The following is a 16,487-nucleotide window of genomic DNA, read 5'->3' on the forward strand; positions in this document are numbered from 1 at the left end:
AGAAGTCTTCATCAAAGTAGTTCCATTGGAAGAGGATATTGAATCGGATGTTAAATCGTTTTATTGGGGCACAAAGAATAATAAAGGATGGAGTATTAATTGCCAAGTGGAAAAAACTTATTGCAAGGAAGGAATTGGGTGAAATTAACTTTAGAATTATTTAAATATTTGAGTAAAAAATTGATTCTTTTGTAATTGATATTGTTAAAAGTTACTATGGAAGACATTAAATGAATATGTGATCTTCCATATGTATATCACATCAATGTTACATCATCATAAATCAAATTAGATATAAATTTTATGAATATTTCAGTTAGCTCAACTGACAATATCAACATTGTTAAGTTGAATATTTTATATGATGACGTACGTTCGAACTAGGAATCTCTAACTTGTGCACATGAATTTATTAGTTGTGTTTCCTACTTCGTCTATAAATTTCATGTATCACATGAAATTTTGATGATGCAAAATTGATATGAAATTTATATATAATGTTACATGTTCATTTTACATGTAGCATTAAAATCTTTAATTATAGAAGTCATTTTGACTGACACATAATTTTAAGGATATATTTATCAATTTATAAAATTGAAAAGCTATTTTGACCGATATTCACAATTTCAAATATCAATTTAATAAAAATTAAATCCATAAAAAATGTGACAAAAGAGTATCATGTTAGTTTTATCCGCACGAAGTGTATAGCTCTTATGAGCATCTAAAAGATCTAGGTGAATATCCATGTTCATCAAAAATATGACAAACTAGTGTCATGTTAATTTTGTCCACTCCAAAATACACTACCAACAGTTAGGATGTGATAGTTTATTTTCCACTATCAGAAGTTATAATCTAACAGAAAAAGAAAGAAAAAAAAATTGGAACGTACACCCGTTTGGTTATCATCATGTAGTTTTGTTTTTTTTGGAGACATCGTGTAGTTTTGTTATTTTTTGGGACATGTAGTTTTGCTTCAGTTTAAACCAAGGCCATATCCACTCAACAAGAGAAAAGGAAACAGCAACCGGTGCATCATACATGCTCTTCGGCACTCGTAATATTTGTTTAATAAACCTTACGAGTATAGTGTAAAATTAAGCAGAGTATAATAGAAAGAAAGAAAATCAAGAACACAGAACAATACTTGTGATTTGTTGTTGTTATATATATATATATATATAATTTATTAATAGTAATAATTGATAATAGTAACTTTATACACTTCAGTTCACTATAGAGAACTCAATCCAATTGATGATACCCTATTATTAATATATTTAAAAACATTCCATTCAATTGATACTACGGTTTGATTATGCTTTATTATATCATCCAATTTAATTATGGTCATCATTTTAACTGGTTGAACCCGTCAAAATATAAGATAATTTGGTTTAGTCTTTAGTTCTGCTTAACATATTCCAATTTTTCAGTTATGCAGCTAAAAGACATACGACCCTCCTTTTGGGCACATGGTTAACCAGCTTTCTTTAAATGGGAGAAGGAAAAAATATTCCACTGGAACTATTGCTTACTGTTTTGTGCACATTTTCACATAAAGTAAAATATCAAACAAAACCTTGCGTCCTCCCAATGAAATCAAATCAAGTCCTCATTCAAATTCCACTTTATAGTATACATTCCGATAAAAACAGCTAATGCAACTTATCCAAGAGCATGTTTTAAATAGACCTGGTGTGTTGATGAGAGCCTCTCTAGAACTGTACATTCTACAAGCCAAATCGAGCGGAATTACAATAAACCTGGGAGTGCCGTAGTCAATGACTGTCATTTTCCGTGACTGGAAATCTCAATGATCTGATACCTAAGTTGTTTTATCATCAACAGTATCGTTGGGCGCAGGAAGAGCCGTCCGGCAGTTCAAGTCATTACCCTCATCAACCTGGTCGTTGAGAGTAGAGTGGAAAAAGGATGCAATTATTACCACTCCAAGCAAAACAAAAACCCAATGTAGTCAAGGAAAGCATACCGTCTTAGGTGATGCAAGTGTGTGCAGTTCGTGGTTTCTCTTAGAATTAGAAAGATCCCTCAAAGTACCCTGCAGAATTTCACTGTTAGAATGTATAACTACTGGCAACTCCACAATTAAACAACAACCCAATCTAGGCCCCGTTAGTTTAAGCGTTTTATAAATATGATTTTTAAAGTATTTTAAAAGAGAAGTTAAAAATAAAAGCTTCAAATGAGAAATTGGTTTGAATAGCTTCTCATAAAAACGCATTTTAAGTATTTCATCACTTTCCTACTACTTTTTTGGATGATAAAATTTCAAAAAATGATTAAAATGAATAATTATTTTGCTTAGCTTCTCATAAAAATAATTTTCGAGATGTATCTTTTTTTTTTAAATGTTATTTTTATGTTAAACACTCTTATAATGAATATCTAAGTTATTAAATGTCAAAATTACATTTTTAATTGATAACAAATGAGTCCGAAATAACTTCTATCATTTTTGAGTAGGTTCTCATAAAAATCATTTTTTAAAATATGAAGTGAAAATCATTTTTTGTTTGATCTATAACAAACAAACCCCTAGTCAATGACAGCATACCTGCTCAGGAGGTGCCGCAAGAGTGTGCTGTTCATGGTGTCTCTTAGAAGTAGATAGATCCCTCAAAGTACCCTGCAGGATTTCATTGTCAAAATGTGCGACTACCGGCAACACCATAATTAGAATCATTAGATTCAGAAATATATGAAATTAGCAGATTTCAGACTCACAGTTGGATAGATTTGAATTTAATGCTTACAAGAATATAGATGCACCTCCCTTGATATGCTTTGAAAAGGGAGGTAAAGGAATCTAAATTACCGTTTTCCACTCAGGAAGAAAATAGTACACAATAGCACATTGAAACAATATCAATACACAAGACATCCCAAGATTTTGGTGATCACAAATAGCGAAAGCAAATATCACAAATAATAATTTGCAGGAAAAAGAATTCACAATGCTGAATATGTAGAAAGGAATAAAAATGTAAACATCTTCTCAAAAGGAAACCAACTCTAAGCCAACAATTCACAAATTTGTTTTGCATTTCCAATTAAATGATAGAACAGTTGACTTGATGTAGAGTCTATTCCTAAGAACAAGGCTGGGGATAGCCTCTGCTTAAAATGAGAGTTCTGTGTCTCAAATCTAGCTGATATCGGACTCACTTCTACATCAATGATATCAGGTGGAAAGAAAAGTTTGTCCACACTGCAGGCGGACAAGCGAATCTTTAATAACAAAGTGAAGTAAGATCTGAGGGTTTGACCCATAACACTAAAGAAGCATAGAAGACAGTTTTTCTTTTTCCAATTTCAACTGCGCTAGATAGTTGAAATATGAACAGGAGGTTTCCCACCAAAAAAAAAAAAACAGAAGGATGACAAATACTTACCCTATTTGCCCAAAAAAGCCCACAAGCATTGCAAAGTGTCCTTGGGCCAGATGGCCCCCTTCGCATCATAGGGGTAGACTTTGAACTTGTTCCACAGTGTGTGCATCTGTACAACCATGCAAATCAAGGAGATGGTAAAACATCCAATGGAACATCTCAGAACTAAAACAGCACCACTGGAAACACATATTTAGTCAAAAACTTACGAGGTTTCGGATTGAACCACATCTTGCCCTGACTCTGGATCTGAACCCCAATTGTTAGCTCCATCTTGTTTCTTAGATGATGTAAATTGACCCTTACTACGTTGCATCCTGCATTTAGAAATAGATAAGAAATAGGTATGTGCAGATAAATAAAGTTAAACGGCTTCAAGAATGTGAGATAAGAAAAATTGTGGAACATTAAATATGAAGTAACAAATACCTAGGCACCAAGCCATTTGTCAATACAATCCAAACAAATAGCACATCCCAATAAAGAGGAACACGAGCAACAGTTTTTTGGAGTTAATTTTCACGATTCATATATGTTAAATGGACTTGGATCTCACTCCCAAAGCTAGCTCAATGAATGAGGGTGTCCAAGCACATATATACATCTAACAACCTAGGAACTTTGGCAATGTGAGACCCCAATACCCACCTTCACACCTAGCACGGATCCGGGTCCAATTCCCACATTTTCATCCTTAACCCAACTCTAATACCATGTTAAACGGACTTGGATCTCACTCCCAAAAGCTAGTTCAAAGGATGAGGGTGCCCAAGCACATATTTACATCTAATAGTCTGGGAACCTTGACAATGTGGAACTTCAATAAACTTCAAGAGTATATTTCTTAAAAAGTCAATAAACTATTAAAATAGTGAACTATATAGGAGATAAGTGCACTGTTCTCAAAAAATAGGCCAAACATAAAGAGTGTGTTGAATGAAGACGCCATTGAACCAAATCTCGAAGAATGAAATATAGCCTTTCACTCAAGCAGACAAACTATGTAATTGTTGAGAACTATCCATCATACTGATGGAGAATGCTATTAATCTATGCATTATACTTGAAATCACTTCGTATTCAATTAAGGATTTGCAGATGTCTAGAGGAACCAAAAAATGGAAGCACTAATGTTTGTTTTGTATTAAGTATTAACCTTATTGTAGTCCGTATTTGTCAACTAATCCAAACAAAGCTTGGAGCATCTACCCAAAACGCTATATGTAAAAGAGTAAACGGAAGGACAGCTGCTACAACATAGACAGCAGCTGTAATGAAATAACTACAAATACTTGTAACACACCTAATTAACAATCTAACAATGGCTTTAAAGCTTTGTACTTCAAAACAAATCAACAGTAAACGATGTTTCAAAACACAAAATGGCTGGCAATTATATAGTACAGTTTTGAATTTAATCCACAACAACAAAGTCAGAATTGTCCCTTTAATTATAACATAGAGTTGTCCCGGTTCTTCACATCTCGTCATCACATAGTAGCAAAAAGATAGATTTTTGTTCCATTTCCAACAGAACTTCAACTAAACTCTTGCAGACTAGCTCAAAGAAAAATGTATAAGGCATTACCTCCCAATGAGAACACACTTTATAGCATATATTCTTGGGTCTCTACGATACCAATATATTTATTGCTTACAATTAAAATGGTTTAAAAAGCAAGGAAACAAATCCATTCCAAACCATCATGTACATGACAGATCATAACTAAGAAGCATATCAACTTTAAGTTCTGGCAATGGATAAGCTCCATATTTAAGTTCCAGAGAGTTTAATCTAACAAGATGCAGTAAAATTAAACTAGAAACCAAGTACGCTTACAATCAGATTCAGACCTTAGAGCAACTTCTTGACGCACACCATATCTAACTTTCTTATCAAAGTTTCGCTCTTTCCTCTTCTGACGAAACCTAATCAACGACGCTGCTCGCTGTGGTTGACTACATCTTGTAGGAAATTCAGTGCCACTCTATACCAATACCCAAATAATTTAAAAGAAAAAAAATTAGTCAGCAACTTCAGCTTGTGACTGAAATTCTATAACAATAAATAGCAAATAAGTAAACATTGAATTTAATTTATATACACTATCAATGTAATTATCAACCAATCATAACCGTCCAATCACCAAAGACATTTGACTTTAATCATAAGTATTTCTAAAGTCACATATAATTGATTGTAATTTGTTGACAATGTAAAATCTTTTTTACCTACAGTTGTTAAACTCTATTAATAAAAGAGTTTGATAGTTATGCGCTGTTAGTTCGTTACAACCATTGGTAATGGTTGTGATTGAGTGACCATGTAAAACATTTTTTACACTAACAAGTGTATCTAAATTAAATTCTTAATAAAAATATTTATAATTATACCCTCTGATTTAAAGGCGACGTGTCCAAACATTGCGAACCCGAAGACAGTTCACATCCTCCTAACAGTAATAAAACTGATTGAACCTGAAACAAAAAAAAAAAAAACTTCATTCATTAAATTAACCTAAAGTTTATTCAATTGCATGCTAAATTTCACAAAATAGAAAATAATAAAAAGTGAAAAAAGGAAGAGAGAGAGAGAGAGAGAGATTTCTCGGACCTTCTCAGGGGTAACAGAATCGAAAACATAAACTTGACCACGAAACGAAAGAGTGAGCTGACTAGAATCATCGAAGCGTTGAATTGACATGTCAGCGTGGTTTCCATCACCGGAAACATAAACATCTTCGAGAGAAACATCGTGAATTGGTCCTTCTCCTTCGCCGGAACCGTCTTCTAGGGTATGCGAATCGTAATGGATGTGATTGTCGGCGTCTTCGTTGTTTTTGATCTGGTCGGACATGTTCATAGAGTTGTACATTGTTTAAAAGAGTGTAGAAAAAGGGATTTTGTATGCATTAGAAGGTGAAACCCTAACCCTAACAGAAACCCTAACTTGTTTGATAGAGAGCGAGAGAGAGGGTTAAATTTGGCGTGAGGAGGTAGAGAGAGAAAGTGTGGGAAGGCGAGCGAGGTATGTCGGAATGAAGAGAGAATGGGGACGAAAGTAACCCAAATGATGCCAATATTTACCTGCTTTTGGTCTACAGTAAAGTATCGACATCTATCATTTTTATAATTTAATCAAAATCAACGTTAATTACTTTTTTTACTTCATTACGCTCTTAAACCATCTATTTTTTTATCAATTACTGTCTCGAATTTCAAATTGTAAAATAGATAGTTTTTTTTCTTCATCTTTTAGATTTTTCAATTAATAATTTGTCATATTTTAAATAATATACTATACGATTTTATAATATAAAATAATCTAAATTTACATATATTAATTATTTATGTCAAATTAAATTATAAAAATAAATAATTTTTAAAGTTCAAAATTAAAGTTTTAAAGAAATTTTGTTGTGATTTTATGATGTTAATTATTCTACATTATTGTATCATATTAAATATATTACATTGTAGTTTTTTAATTAAATAATTAAAAATAAATAATAAAAACTATTAAATTTTAAAAGAGTGAGAGAGGTCTATTCATAATTTCATAAAATCAAATAACTTTTTAAAATATTTATAATCTCGTTGATCTATTTGACATCCCTTTACAAAATAAATTTGGTGATTTACTCTTTTTTGGTTGAGGATAATTTTTATGATCGTTTAATATAAAATATATTATCTTATCATATATATATATATATATTATTTTTTAAAAAGAGAAGATAGATGGTGTCCTAGTAAAAAAGAGTAACAAAAGACAAGATGTCATAATTGTTATTTTATTTTTACTATTTCAACTCAGTTTAGTGTATGGTTAATTTTTTTAACTTAAAAGTTTAGACTACTTGATTTATTCATGAAAAGATTTATCATATTATATAACATTATTGTTTTAAAATTTATTATTTTTAACAATAAATAACTACTCAATCAACAATGTATAATTGATTAAAGTGTAAAACTATTTAAAATTGACAATACATAATCATTAAACACTTTTAAAAATAACTGCTCCATATTATATTTTTATTGGATATCAAGTCAAATTAGTCTACAATAACTGTATGTATTATTTTTTCTCAATTTTTATATACAAATTTGTACTTGTAAAAAAATTACAAAAAAATGTATCTTGCAAACATCTGCCTTAGGGCACATATATTAACTAATCTAAAGTATAAATTTTATGCAAAAACATTTTGGTATAATTGAATAAACTAATTACAAGATAATAACTTTATGTGCCTCAGAAAAATTATATTTAGTTGTTTAGCGTGTCTTAAAAAACTTGTTCCCATTTGTTCAAAAAATTATGTAGATGAAATTATGAAACCACCTACCTACAATAAAATGAATGCATAAATCATTTTTTATAAAATTACAAAATTGATTTCAAGTTACAACAGAATGAAACATGAAATTCAACAATTTTATGTAAAGATTCCAAACATAAATTATGTTGTTTTTCGTCATTTCAAGAATGACAATTTTTGTAAATATAAATTTATCGTAATTATTTTTCTATAAAATATATATATTTTTTAAATATTAATTTAAGATCTTTTTTAAATCTACTTTTTCACCAAAGTTCCGACACAAAATATATATATAGAGGAGTAAAACGTATTATTCTATTTTGTATATGAAAATCCCTGTTTTTTTCATTCCATCTTTTAACTAATTCTCCAAGTAAATTTGTAGATATATGCATTTTTTTCTAACAAACACAATAACTATTTAAATGGGATAAGTTCAAATCCAGACTTTTTGACCTTGTGTCATCTTTATATTAACTTTTTAATTAATCTTGTCTTATATATGTGCATGTCTAATACGCACCTGTGAATGCAAAAAGCTATCTGCACTTAAAAATTAAACATAAATTGAAACATTAATTGACTCAAACACAAAATTATCTTCATTGTGATATTCAAAGACCATACACCTTAACCCTTAATAGATAAATATATGATACAATTTTTTTAATAAGTTGTAAATATAAATTTCCTAATAAGTGAAATTATTCACAATTGAGATGAACTAACATTCCAAATTTCTTTAGATTGCAAACATCAATTAAAGAAGATAAGTACAATGAATTATGCACACAATAATATATATGTGATAGGAACATTAAAAGCATCACTTATACAAGACAAACAAATTTCTTAAGGAATATCTTTACAAATATGAAACATCTTTCCTTTGTCCTAAAATGAATCATCTTTTACTTGAAAGCATGTTACTAGTACTTTTCACTTTTTCCCTTTACTTGGTGTCCACCATACTCTAACCATAAAATTTTCACCACAAAATGGTCTACCACTAATAGATTGATCTATGTTATTACAACATAATTTAGGTAGTGATATAAAAGCCATTATCTCGTCCCTTTTCAGATTTTTTATAAGGTTTGAATAAGTTATTTGAAGAGAACAACTAGATAACACTATGGTAGTTGTACTCATATTTGTTGGTTATTCTTAGAAAATATTTACTTAGGTTATCAATATGAATATACAAATAAAATCACGATAAAAATTAGGTGGAATAAAATATTTATAATTTAGGTATATATAAAATTAACAATTAATTTTATAAAAGATGGTAATTAATTTCTAAAGTCGGTTTTATTTGTATTCATGTGCTTAGTCTAATAATTAATTTTTGTTTTGTTTTGTTTCTATTAATATTCTAAATTTACATGATTCAACGTAATTTTGGACAATTTAATTTCTCTAGCTTATTATTTTTTAATTTAATATTATAAAATTTTAAATATTTTCTTAATTATATTAAAATGATATGATATTTTACAATTTAACAATTGATTTTAATTTTAATTTGGGCAATAGGTATAGATATTTAAGTATCCAAAATTTACAAGTATTAGATTAAGATTTATGCTCAAGAGGATATATATATTTTTTTTTAAATTGTGGGTACGGTAAAAGTATTATAGTATACTATCCAAATCATATCAATTGTCATTTGGATTCCTTATGCGTTAGTGAAAAAAAAAGAATAATGAAATTAGATTAATCACTTATTCTTTTGAAAGTAAAAATAAATATTGGACTACTAGTAAAAGTAAAGACAATTTCTTCTTCTGCTTCCTATGTTTACAAATACATATTGAAAATACATACGTATAAAAAGTACCTTTAAATTAATCGAATTGAACAAAAATTAAAGATTTTTCAAAAAACTTGGAGACAAAGAAGAAACTAACAAAAGAAGAACTCTATGCTCTATGAATGCATCGATTCTTTTAATTTTGTAAATTTATTAATTTATTATTAAAATTTTGGTTTATTAATTTATTCTTAAAATTTTGGTTAGACGTGATAGAACTCTTCAAAATCGATTTATAGGTAATAATCACTCACATTTATAAACACTTTATCTAAACTTTATCTCATTTAATGTGAAACTCTTAACACTCATCCCCTTTCGTCCAAAACTAAACATTTGGAATGTGATTCAAATATCTTGATAACGATAATCTGATATGAGATGGTCTAATTGATCAAGAATAAATTCTAATACCATCTTTAAATTTGAATTGGATCTACGACTACCTACAAAATTTACTTATACGGTAAACGGTAAAGATTATCCAAAAAAATATATTGTCAAAACTTATCTCATTTCATAACCCTTTAATATTTATTGACCTTTTTATTTATTTTATGTATTTGTTTGTGAATTTTATTATATAAATTATGTTTTCCATTGATAATCTATAAAATTGAGCACTATATTTTTATTAATTTATTAAGTATCCGGTTGAACTACACTTTAACCGAGTAAATTTTAGCATGCTTGTTTCATCAGTTCAATTTACGATTCAATTTATAAGACAGTGATTATTAGTATACTTAAACTTCATTCAATAGCCATCACAATGAAATAAAATTGGTCCTTTTGCAAGTACAATACATCGGCGAGGATATATCTTTTTCCTGTAAGATAAGGCAGTCAAGCCTGTCTGTACAATATATCTGTGCTACAATTTTAGTGCACATGAATCCCCAAAATCCCATTGAAGAGTTAACAAATATAATGTACATGTATGAACAAAACCCCAAATCTGTAGCTCCTAGTATTCTAAAACACGAAAAAACCAATTTGGGGAATTACTGTCTCGCAATGATCAGGAAGTAGATGATAATCCACTCAGTTCCTCTATTCCAGTATCAAAGATGTCAAACTGTTTTCTGTATACAGATAAAGCTGGTGCTCTCACATCTTATCTTTGTATAACCTACAGGCTGAGCACTTCGTGGGATAACACCCATAACTCAAGAGAAAATGGCATGATCAACATGTAAGAAATATTCGCATAAACCCAAAAACATGTAGTCAGTGGATGCACCTGCAATAAGATAACTGCAAATTGATGTCAGTAATAAAATACTCTTCAAATAATATGATTTTATTTTTCAAATAACCTCTTCATTCTCATAGAAAAAAAAATTCCATGACGGACATTCTGAGAAATACCATTACTTTCTTAATACATTAAGAAATTAATCACAGTTATAACTAAATTTTTTAATTAATGTGAGTTTAAGAGACAAGAGGGAGTACAATTGCAAGATAAATTTGACAGAACATTGACATGCATTCTAAAAAATGTCTTCACCCAATATTGGCACTTTGTGAGCATTTAAATCAAGTAATAAGGTATGAAAGAAAAAATTAATCAAGTTACACGATAGAACACTGCAAATTAAGATGAATGAGGGCCCAAATAGTAGGCCCAACTCACTCAAGTCACACACCTCACAAACATTTAGTTTCTAGAAAGATGAATGAAGAATAAAAGCTAGTTAATAACATCACTTATTCTACTGATCTTCCATTAAATGATGAAGGAAGGGGAAGTGGGAAATGCATTAAGTTTCAAGAAGGATGAATGGAGGGAACAAAAGCTAGTTAATAACATCTTTTACTTTACGTTATAAGAATGAGGGAAGGGGAAGACATTTAGAAAATATTTTAAGAAATAATTAGGAGAAATCTTTCTCTGGTTAGGAGCAATTTTGCTCTGGTTTAGGAGTTCTTAGAACTCTGGTTTAGTTTTTCTTTCTGCATCATCTCCTAATCTCGTCATTGTAAAAAATACTACTCTGAATTTTAAGAAATAATATACCTTTTTCTTGCATTAAGATTCTGAGTTCTATCATTGGTCTGACCTGCCAGATAGAAGCTAGGGAAACCTAATGCCACCAAAAATGTCTGAAAAATGGCTTTGGAGATACGAATGGCTGAGATGGAAGGTTATATGCACCAAACCTTGGGTGCATTTAGTCAAGCTATCTTGGCAGAGTTTGCAAAACTGTTCAATCAACCTACACCTGCAGTGTCGCAGACAACTGAGGAGCCAGTTACGGACTACAAGATGGCGGTGAAGAAGGTGGAGCTGCCTTCAATTGTTGGCGATGATCTAGTGGGGTGGATCACGCGAGCAGAGACATTTTGAGGTACATGGAATATCTGAAGAAGTGAAGGTTCGTTTGGCGAAAATTAGCATGGAAGGAACAACCATTCATTGGTTTAATCTTCTATGTAAAACGGAGGATGACCTCACGTGGTTAAAGTTGAAGGAAGCGTTGATTGAGAGAAATGGGAAGAAAAAGCGATAATCCATTCGAAGAATTGAAAGATCTTCAACAAACTTGAGATGTGGAAGAGTACATTTCAGATTTCGAATATTTCTCTTCCCAGGCTATGCGTCTCCTCGAAGAACAATACCATGGGTATATTTTTTTTAGGTGGCCTCTAGTCAGAGGTACATTTGCGGGTAAGGACCTTCAACCCTAAGACACATGTGGAGGCAATGAAATTGGTTGTGATGTTGAAACAATTATGAGGTGTGTTGAATTTCGGGGAAACAGAGGTGGAGGTTGTTCGCGAAATTGGAAAGGGGGAAAAGAAGGAAGTAATGGGCTTACTAATAGAAACGGGTCCGGATCGGGTCTTTTCTAGGCCCAAACAAAGGAAATGCGAGTTATGGGCCAAGTGGGGGAACCCAATCCAAAAATACCCAAATTGGGTCAAATTCTAACTTGGAATTGAGCATGCAAGGATCCAACCTTAATCAGAACCAAATGCTAACAAAAGGTGATGAGCAGCGACGGGGGAACCACGAAAATTGTAGTAGGGGAACCAAGCATCTTCCCTATTCCGAATTAATGGACCGTAAGGCGCGGGCCTCTGTTTTCGATGTGGGGGAAAGTTTCATCCTCTTCATCAGTGTGCTCAATAACAGTTGCGTCTGATGATTCTGGGAGATGATGAAGTGACAGACGAACTAAAGTCCTAGCTATCGAACTAAAGGAAGTGGAGGAAGACACTGCAGTAACATGCAACTCCATGATGCTGTTCGAAAAAGAAGAGGAAGGCAGAGCTTGAAATTCGTTCCCTTTTCTCCTACATTTGAAAGGTACCGTGAAGGGCATACCGGTCACGATGATGGGGGACACTAGTGCTAGTCACAAATTTGTGACTCCTCAAATGAGAGCAATTCTACAGCTTCCAGTAGAACAAATCCTAGTTACGAACGCGAAATTTGGAAACGATTCCCGTGTCTGTAACAGAGAAGAGTGAGAAGTTTGACATTCAAGTTGGAAGGTTCCAGACCATTGCTGAAGCTTACATAGTGGAATTACAAGGGGAGGACATGATTTTGGGAGTGGCTTGGTTGTATAAGCTTGTCAAGGTGTTATTTGATTGGGAAGAAATGGCAATTTGCTTGGACTGAAAAAGGAAAATTGTGAAGCTGCAGTGTCAAATTTCGAAGAATTGGAGAATCAATCAGGAAAAAGAACTTAATGTTGCTATCATGAATATACTAAGGCCAAGAAAAATCATAACCTGAGAAAGGAAGGAAACCATCAGCTGGGGGGAGCCTGGAAGTCTGCTACAGAACCAATGTCTTAATGTTAGCCTTGAGAACAAGACTCAGTTTGAAGGGGTGTGACAATGATAGAAAATTGCAAATTAAGAGGAATGAGGGCCCAAATAGTGGGCCCCACTCACCCAAGTCACACACCTCACACACATGTAGTTTCTATAAGGATGAATGGAGGGAATAAAAGCTAGTTAATAACGTCTCTTATTCTATTGATCTTCCACTAAAGGATGAGGGAAGGGGAAGTGAGAAAAGCATTCAGTTTCAAGAAAGATGAATGGAGGGAATAAAGTTAGTTAATAACGCCTCTTATTTTACGTTATAAGAATGAGGGAAGGGGAAAAAGGGAAGGCATTTAGAAAATATTTTACGAAATAATAAGGAGAATTTTTTCTCTGATTAGGAGCAATTTTGCTGGTTTAAGAGTTTTTAGAACTCTGATTTAGTTTTTCTTTCTGCATCATTTCCTGATCTCGTCATTGTAAGAGATACTACTCGGAATTTTAATAAATAATACACATTTTTCTTCAATTAAAATTTTGAGTTCTATCACACAATAAATCTTTATAAAATGCCAAAGTAACTGGTACTTACATTTTTAAAGTAACAATGATCCTTTAAATGGAGGACAACCTTTTAAGGTTTCACAAATAATTATGCTTTTTGGGTATTTAAAAAAGCCATCATTAGAAAAATCGTAAGTAATTTCTATCTTTCCCTTCAGACACCTTGATCACAGACAAAATCAAAAGCAATAATAAGCTTTGCGACCACAGTAAGGAACAATGGGATAATGACATATTGTTAACCCCGACAACAGAATAAGAAATAGTTTTTTGGGATTCTTATATATCTAGTTTAAGAAAAGTCTCCCACTAGTTACACATGATGGAATTTCAAACTTCTATTTCCCGCCATTTTTTTTTCTCACATGCGTGTAGTTTTGCATGAATCATTACTTTTTTGTATAGAAAGAGATACACAATACAAATCCCAGTAGGAAAGAAGGAATCAAGTAGTCATAAATGAATGATTTACCTGGAACAATCAGTCATCACGGGGCAGCTCTAACTGTTAAAATTCCACATGCTTCTTCAGCATGCATTGTTATATTTTATGTTAAGTTTTTGCTTTCAAATTTTTGCTGTGGCTCGTCTTCCGAAGCTGAGGATTGTCTATGGAATACACAAGGAGGCTTCCATCTTTTGTGCCAGCTAAGAAGCACTCTTCTGGCGTTACAGTCAAAGATGTTAAAATCTTTCCAACCCCATGATATTTCTTAACAACTTCTAGTGTGTTTATAGAGCGAACAACAATCTGCCCCTGATCACCTGCACCTACCAAAAACTCACCACATTTGCTCAATTGAATAGTGTTGAGACGCCCATTGGATTCAGAGGCAGCAAGGTGTTTTCCATTTAATGAATACAAGTGCAAACTAAGATCATCATCAGCATAAATTACAATCTGACCATGTTGAGAAACAACTAGCTTTGATATAGGGCTGCCTGATGGATGCCGTAAGGATCTGACATATCTACCTTCTCGCAGGGTATGGAATACACATGTTCCATCTTTTGATCCACTAATTATGATATCAAGCTCGTGACTCACATATAAGCAAGTTATTATATCATCATGCCCACAAAGGATATGACATGGAGTTTCGATTATGACATAGTTCTTACGAGGTAACTCAGGCTGACTGTTCCGAATTCTCTTTTCTGTTTTACCACGATAAACTTCCCAAACCATTACTGTGGTATCATAACTTCCAGTTGCAAGGATACTCCCCTCAGATGTAACTGAAGCACAATTAACATTCGTAAGCCAGACATGTAAAGAAACTAGAAGGTTGAAAATCAGCAATTCAAATAAGATCAACAAAAAGTTCACTGCAAACTGTTAGATGAAACAGTTGTCTATGAAAATAATAGTATTAATGACAATCTTCAGATATAAAAACATCACCATTTGATTCACTCAACAAACAGGAACAAAACATATTTGAAAAAAAAAAGTGATCATAATGGCAACAAACTTATGACTTAAGAAAGACATCATTTCTCTTTATTTAGCAGGCAAGATTACATAAAAAACCAGACTTAAGGGACACATGCCCCTAGACAACAATCAAGACAGTGCATTCCAGTACATCAAATTATGTGTTGATTATGAGATCAAAAATCAGAATCATAAGATTCTAATTTGTATAGTTATTAGTATGTATTAATTAGGGTTTCAGTTTTATTTTTATTTCCTTTTAGGATAGCATTTATAAGGAATCAGTGTCCTGATTACCAGCTCTTTTATGATTATACACAATTAAATTACTTGTACTATTCATACTATTTTTGTAATCAGTTTCATTATCAAGTGTGTTGAAGTTGTGGGATTTTAGAGAAAAGGAGGAGAGAAAATAATAAGGGTTTGTATATTATTGATAATAGCTTTATGCTAACTTGATTACAAAAGACTCAATACTAATCTCTATTTATAGAGAAACATAGACTCAATCCTACATCAGGAACATATCATAATAATAATGAGAGATATTCTAAGATATCTCTATGATTATAAATTGATCCTAAGAAATAACTCAAGATACTCTAATATAATATAAAATATCTTATAAGATATTTTCTAATATTCTAACACTCCCCCTCAAGCTAAAGCTTACTAAGCTTTAGCTTCTTACAAGAAAACAATGTTTTACTCCTCAAAATCATAAAAAAAGATGGAAAGACAACTCAGGGATGCAGGTAAAGTCGGAGAGAATTGCTATAAATACAGTCTAGCCAGATAGTCGGAATAATCATTAGCATGAAAGAAGCTCATGGCAAACAATTGAACAAAGCAAGGTCCGTCCTTCTAAAAAACTATATTTGGAAGCTTTAAACCAATAATATCAGAGACTCAAAATATTTAAACTTGAATTTGCTTCAAGAAGAGAGAGGAATGCTTCAGGGAGAGAAAGGCAAGACCAGTACATCTAGGAAAAAGATGGGGACCAGTGTATCTGGGACAAATTGCCAAGCTATATGTATGTGGCTCGAAAGAAAAAACTTAAAACAGATCCGGAACCAGGAAGGAAAACTCAATCTAGACGATTGAAACATTATGCTGGAAGGCGG

At 31.9% G+C, this 16,487-nt stretch overlaps 2 protein-coding genes across 2 annotated transcripts in view; both read right to left on the reverse strand.

Annotated features, from left to right (window-relative positions):
• Nucleotides 1-1,471: 1,471 nt before the first annotated feature.
• Nucleotides 1,472-6,492, reverse strand: LOC101489203 (GATA transcription factor 25-like). The gene is made up of 8 exons (XM_004501604.4): nt 6,034-6,492; nt 5,814-5,897; nt 5,274-5,407; nt 3,629-3,736; nt 3,423-3,528; nt 2,585-2,656; nt 2,000-2,068; nt 1,472-1,912 (listed from the first exon to the last, which is right to left on the reverse strand). Exons 1-8 carry the CDS (start codon nt 6,292-6,294, stop codon nt 1,835-1,837), a joined length of 912 nt encoding a protein of 303 aa, XP_004501661.1. The 5' UTR covers nt 6,295-6,492; the 3' UTR covers nt 1,472-1,834.
• A 3,850-nt stretch (nt 6,493-10,342) lies between these two features.
• The window catches only part of LOC101488879 (BEACH domain-containing protein B), a 40,237-nt gene continuing 34,092 nt past the window's right edge, over nt 10,343-16,487 (reverse strand). The window contains exons 41-42 of the mRNA XM_073368531.1: nt 14,392-15,158; nt 10,343-10,826 (exon numbers count right to left, since the gene is read on the reverse strand). Of these exons, the coding sequence (XP_073224632.1) occupies nt 14,473-15,158 (686 nt within the window). The 3' untranslated portion in view covers nt 10,343-10,826; nt 14,392-14,472. The remainder of the gene's footprint in view (nt 10,827-14,391; nt 15,159-16,487) is intronic.

This window comes from Cicer arietinum, chromosome 5, assembly GCF_000331145.2.
Source record: "Cicer arietinum cultivar CDC Frontier isolate Library 1 chromosome 5, Cicar.CDCFrontier_v2.0, whole genome shotgun sequence".
NCBI classification, from domain to species: Eukaryota; Viridiplantae; Streptophyta; class Magnoliopsida; order Fabales; family Fabaceae; genus Cicer; species Cicer arietinum.

Excerpts from the sequence above, each read along its gene's own strand:
- LOC101489203 (XM_004501604.4), bottom strand. The coding sequence starts at position 6,294 with ATGTACAACTCTATGAACATGTCCGACCAGATCAAAAACAACGAAGAC. Across the intron at positions 5,408-5,813 it reads CGTCGCCTTTAAATCAGAGG|AGTGGCACTGAATTTCCTAC; the intron begins GTATAATTATAA and ends GTATTGGTATAG. Across the intron at positions 2,069-2,584 it reads TTGCGGCACCTCCTGAGCAG|GGTACTTTGAGGGATCTTTC; the intron begins GTATGCTGTCAT and ends GAAATTCTGCAG.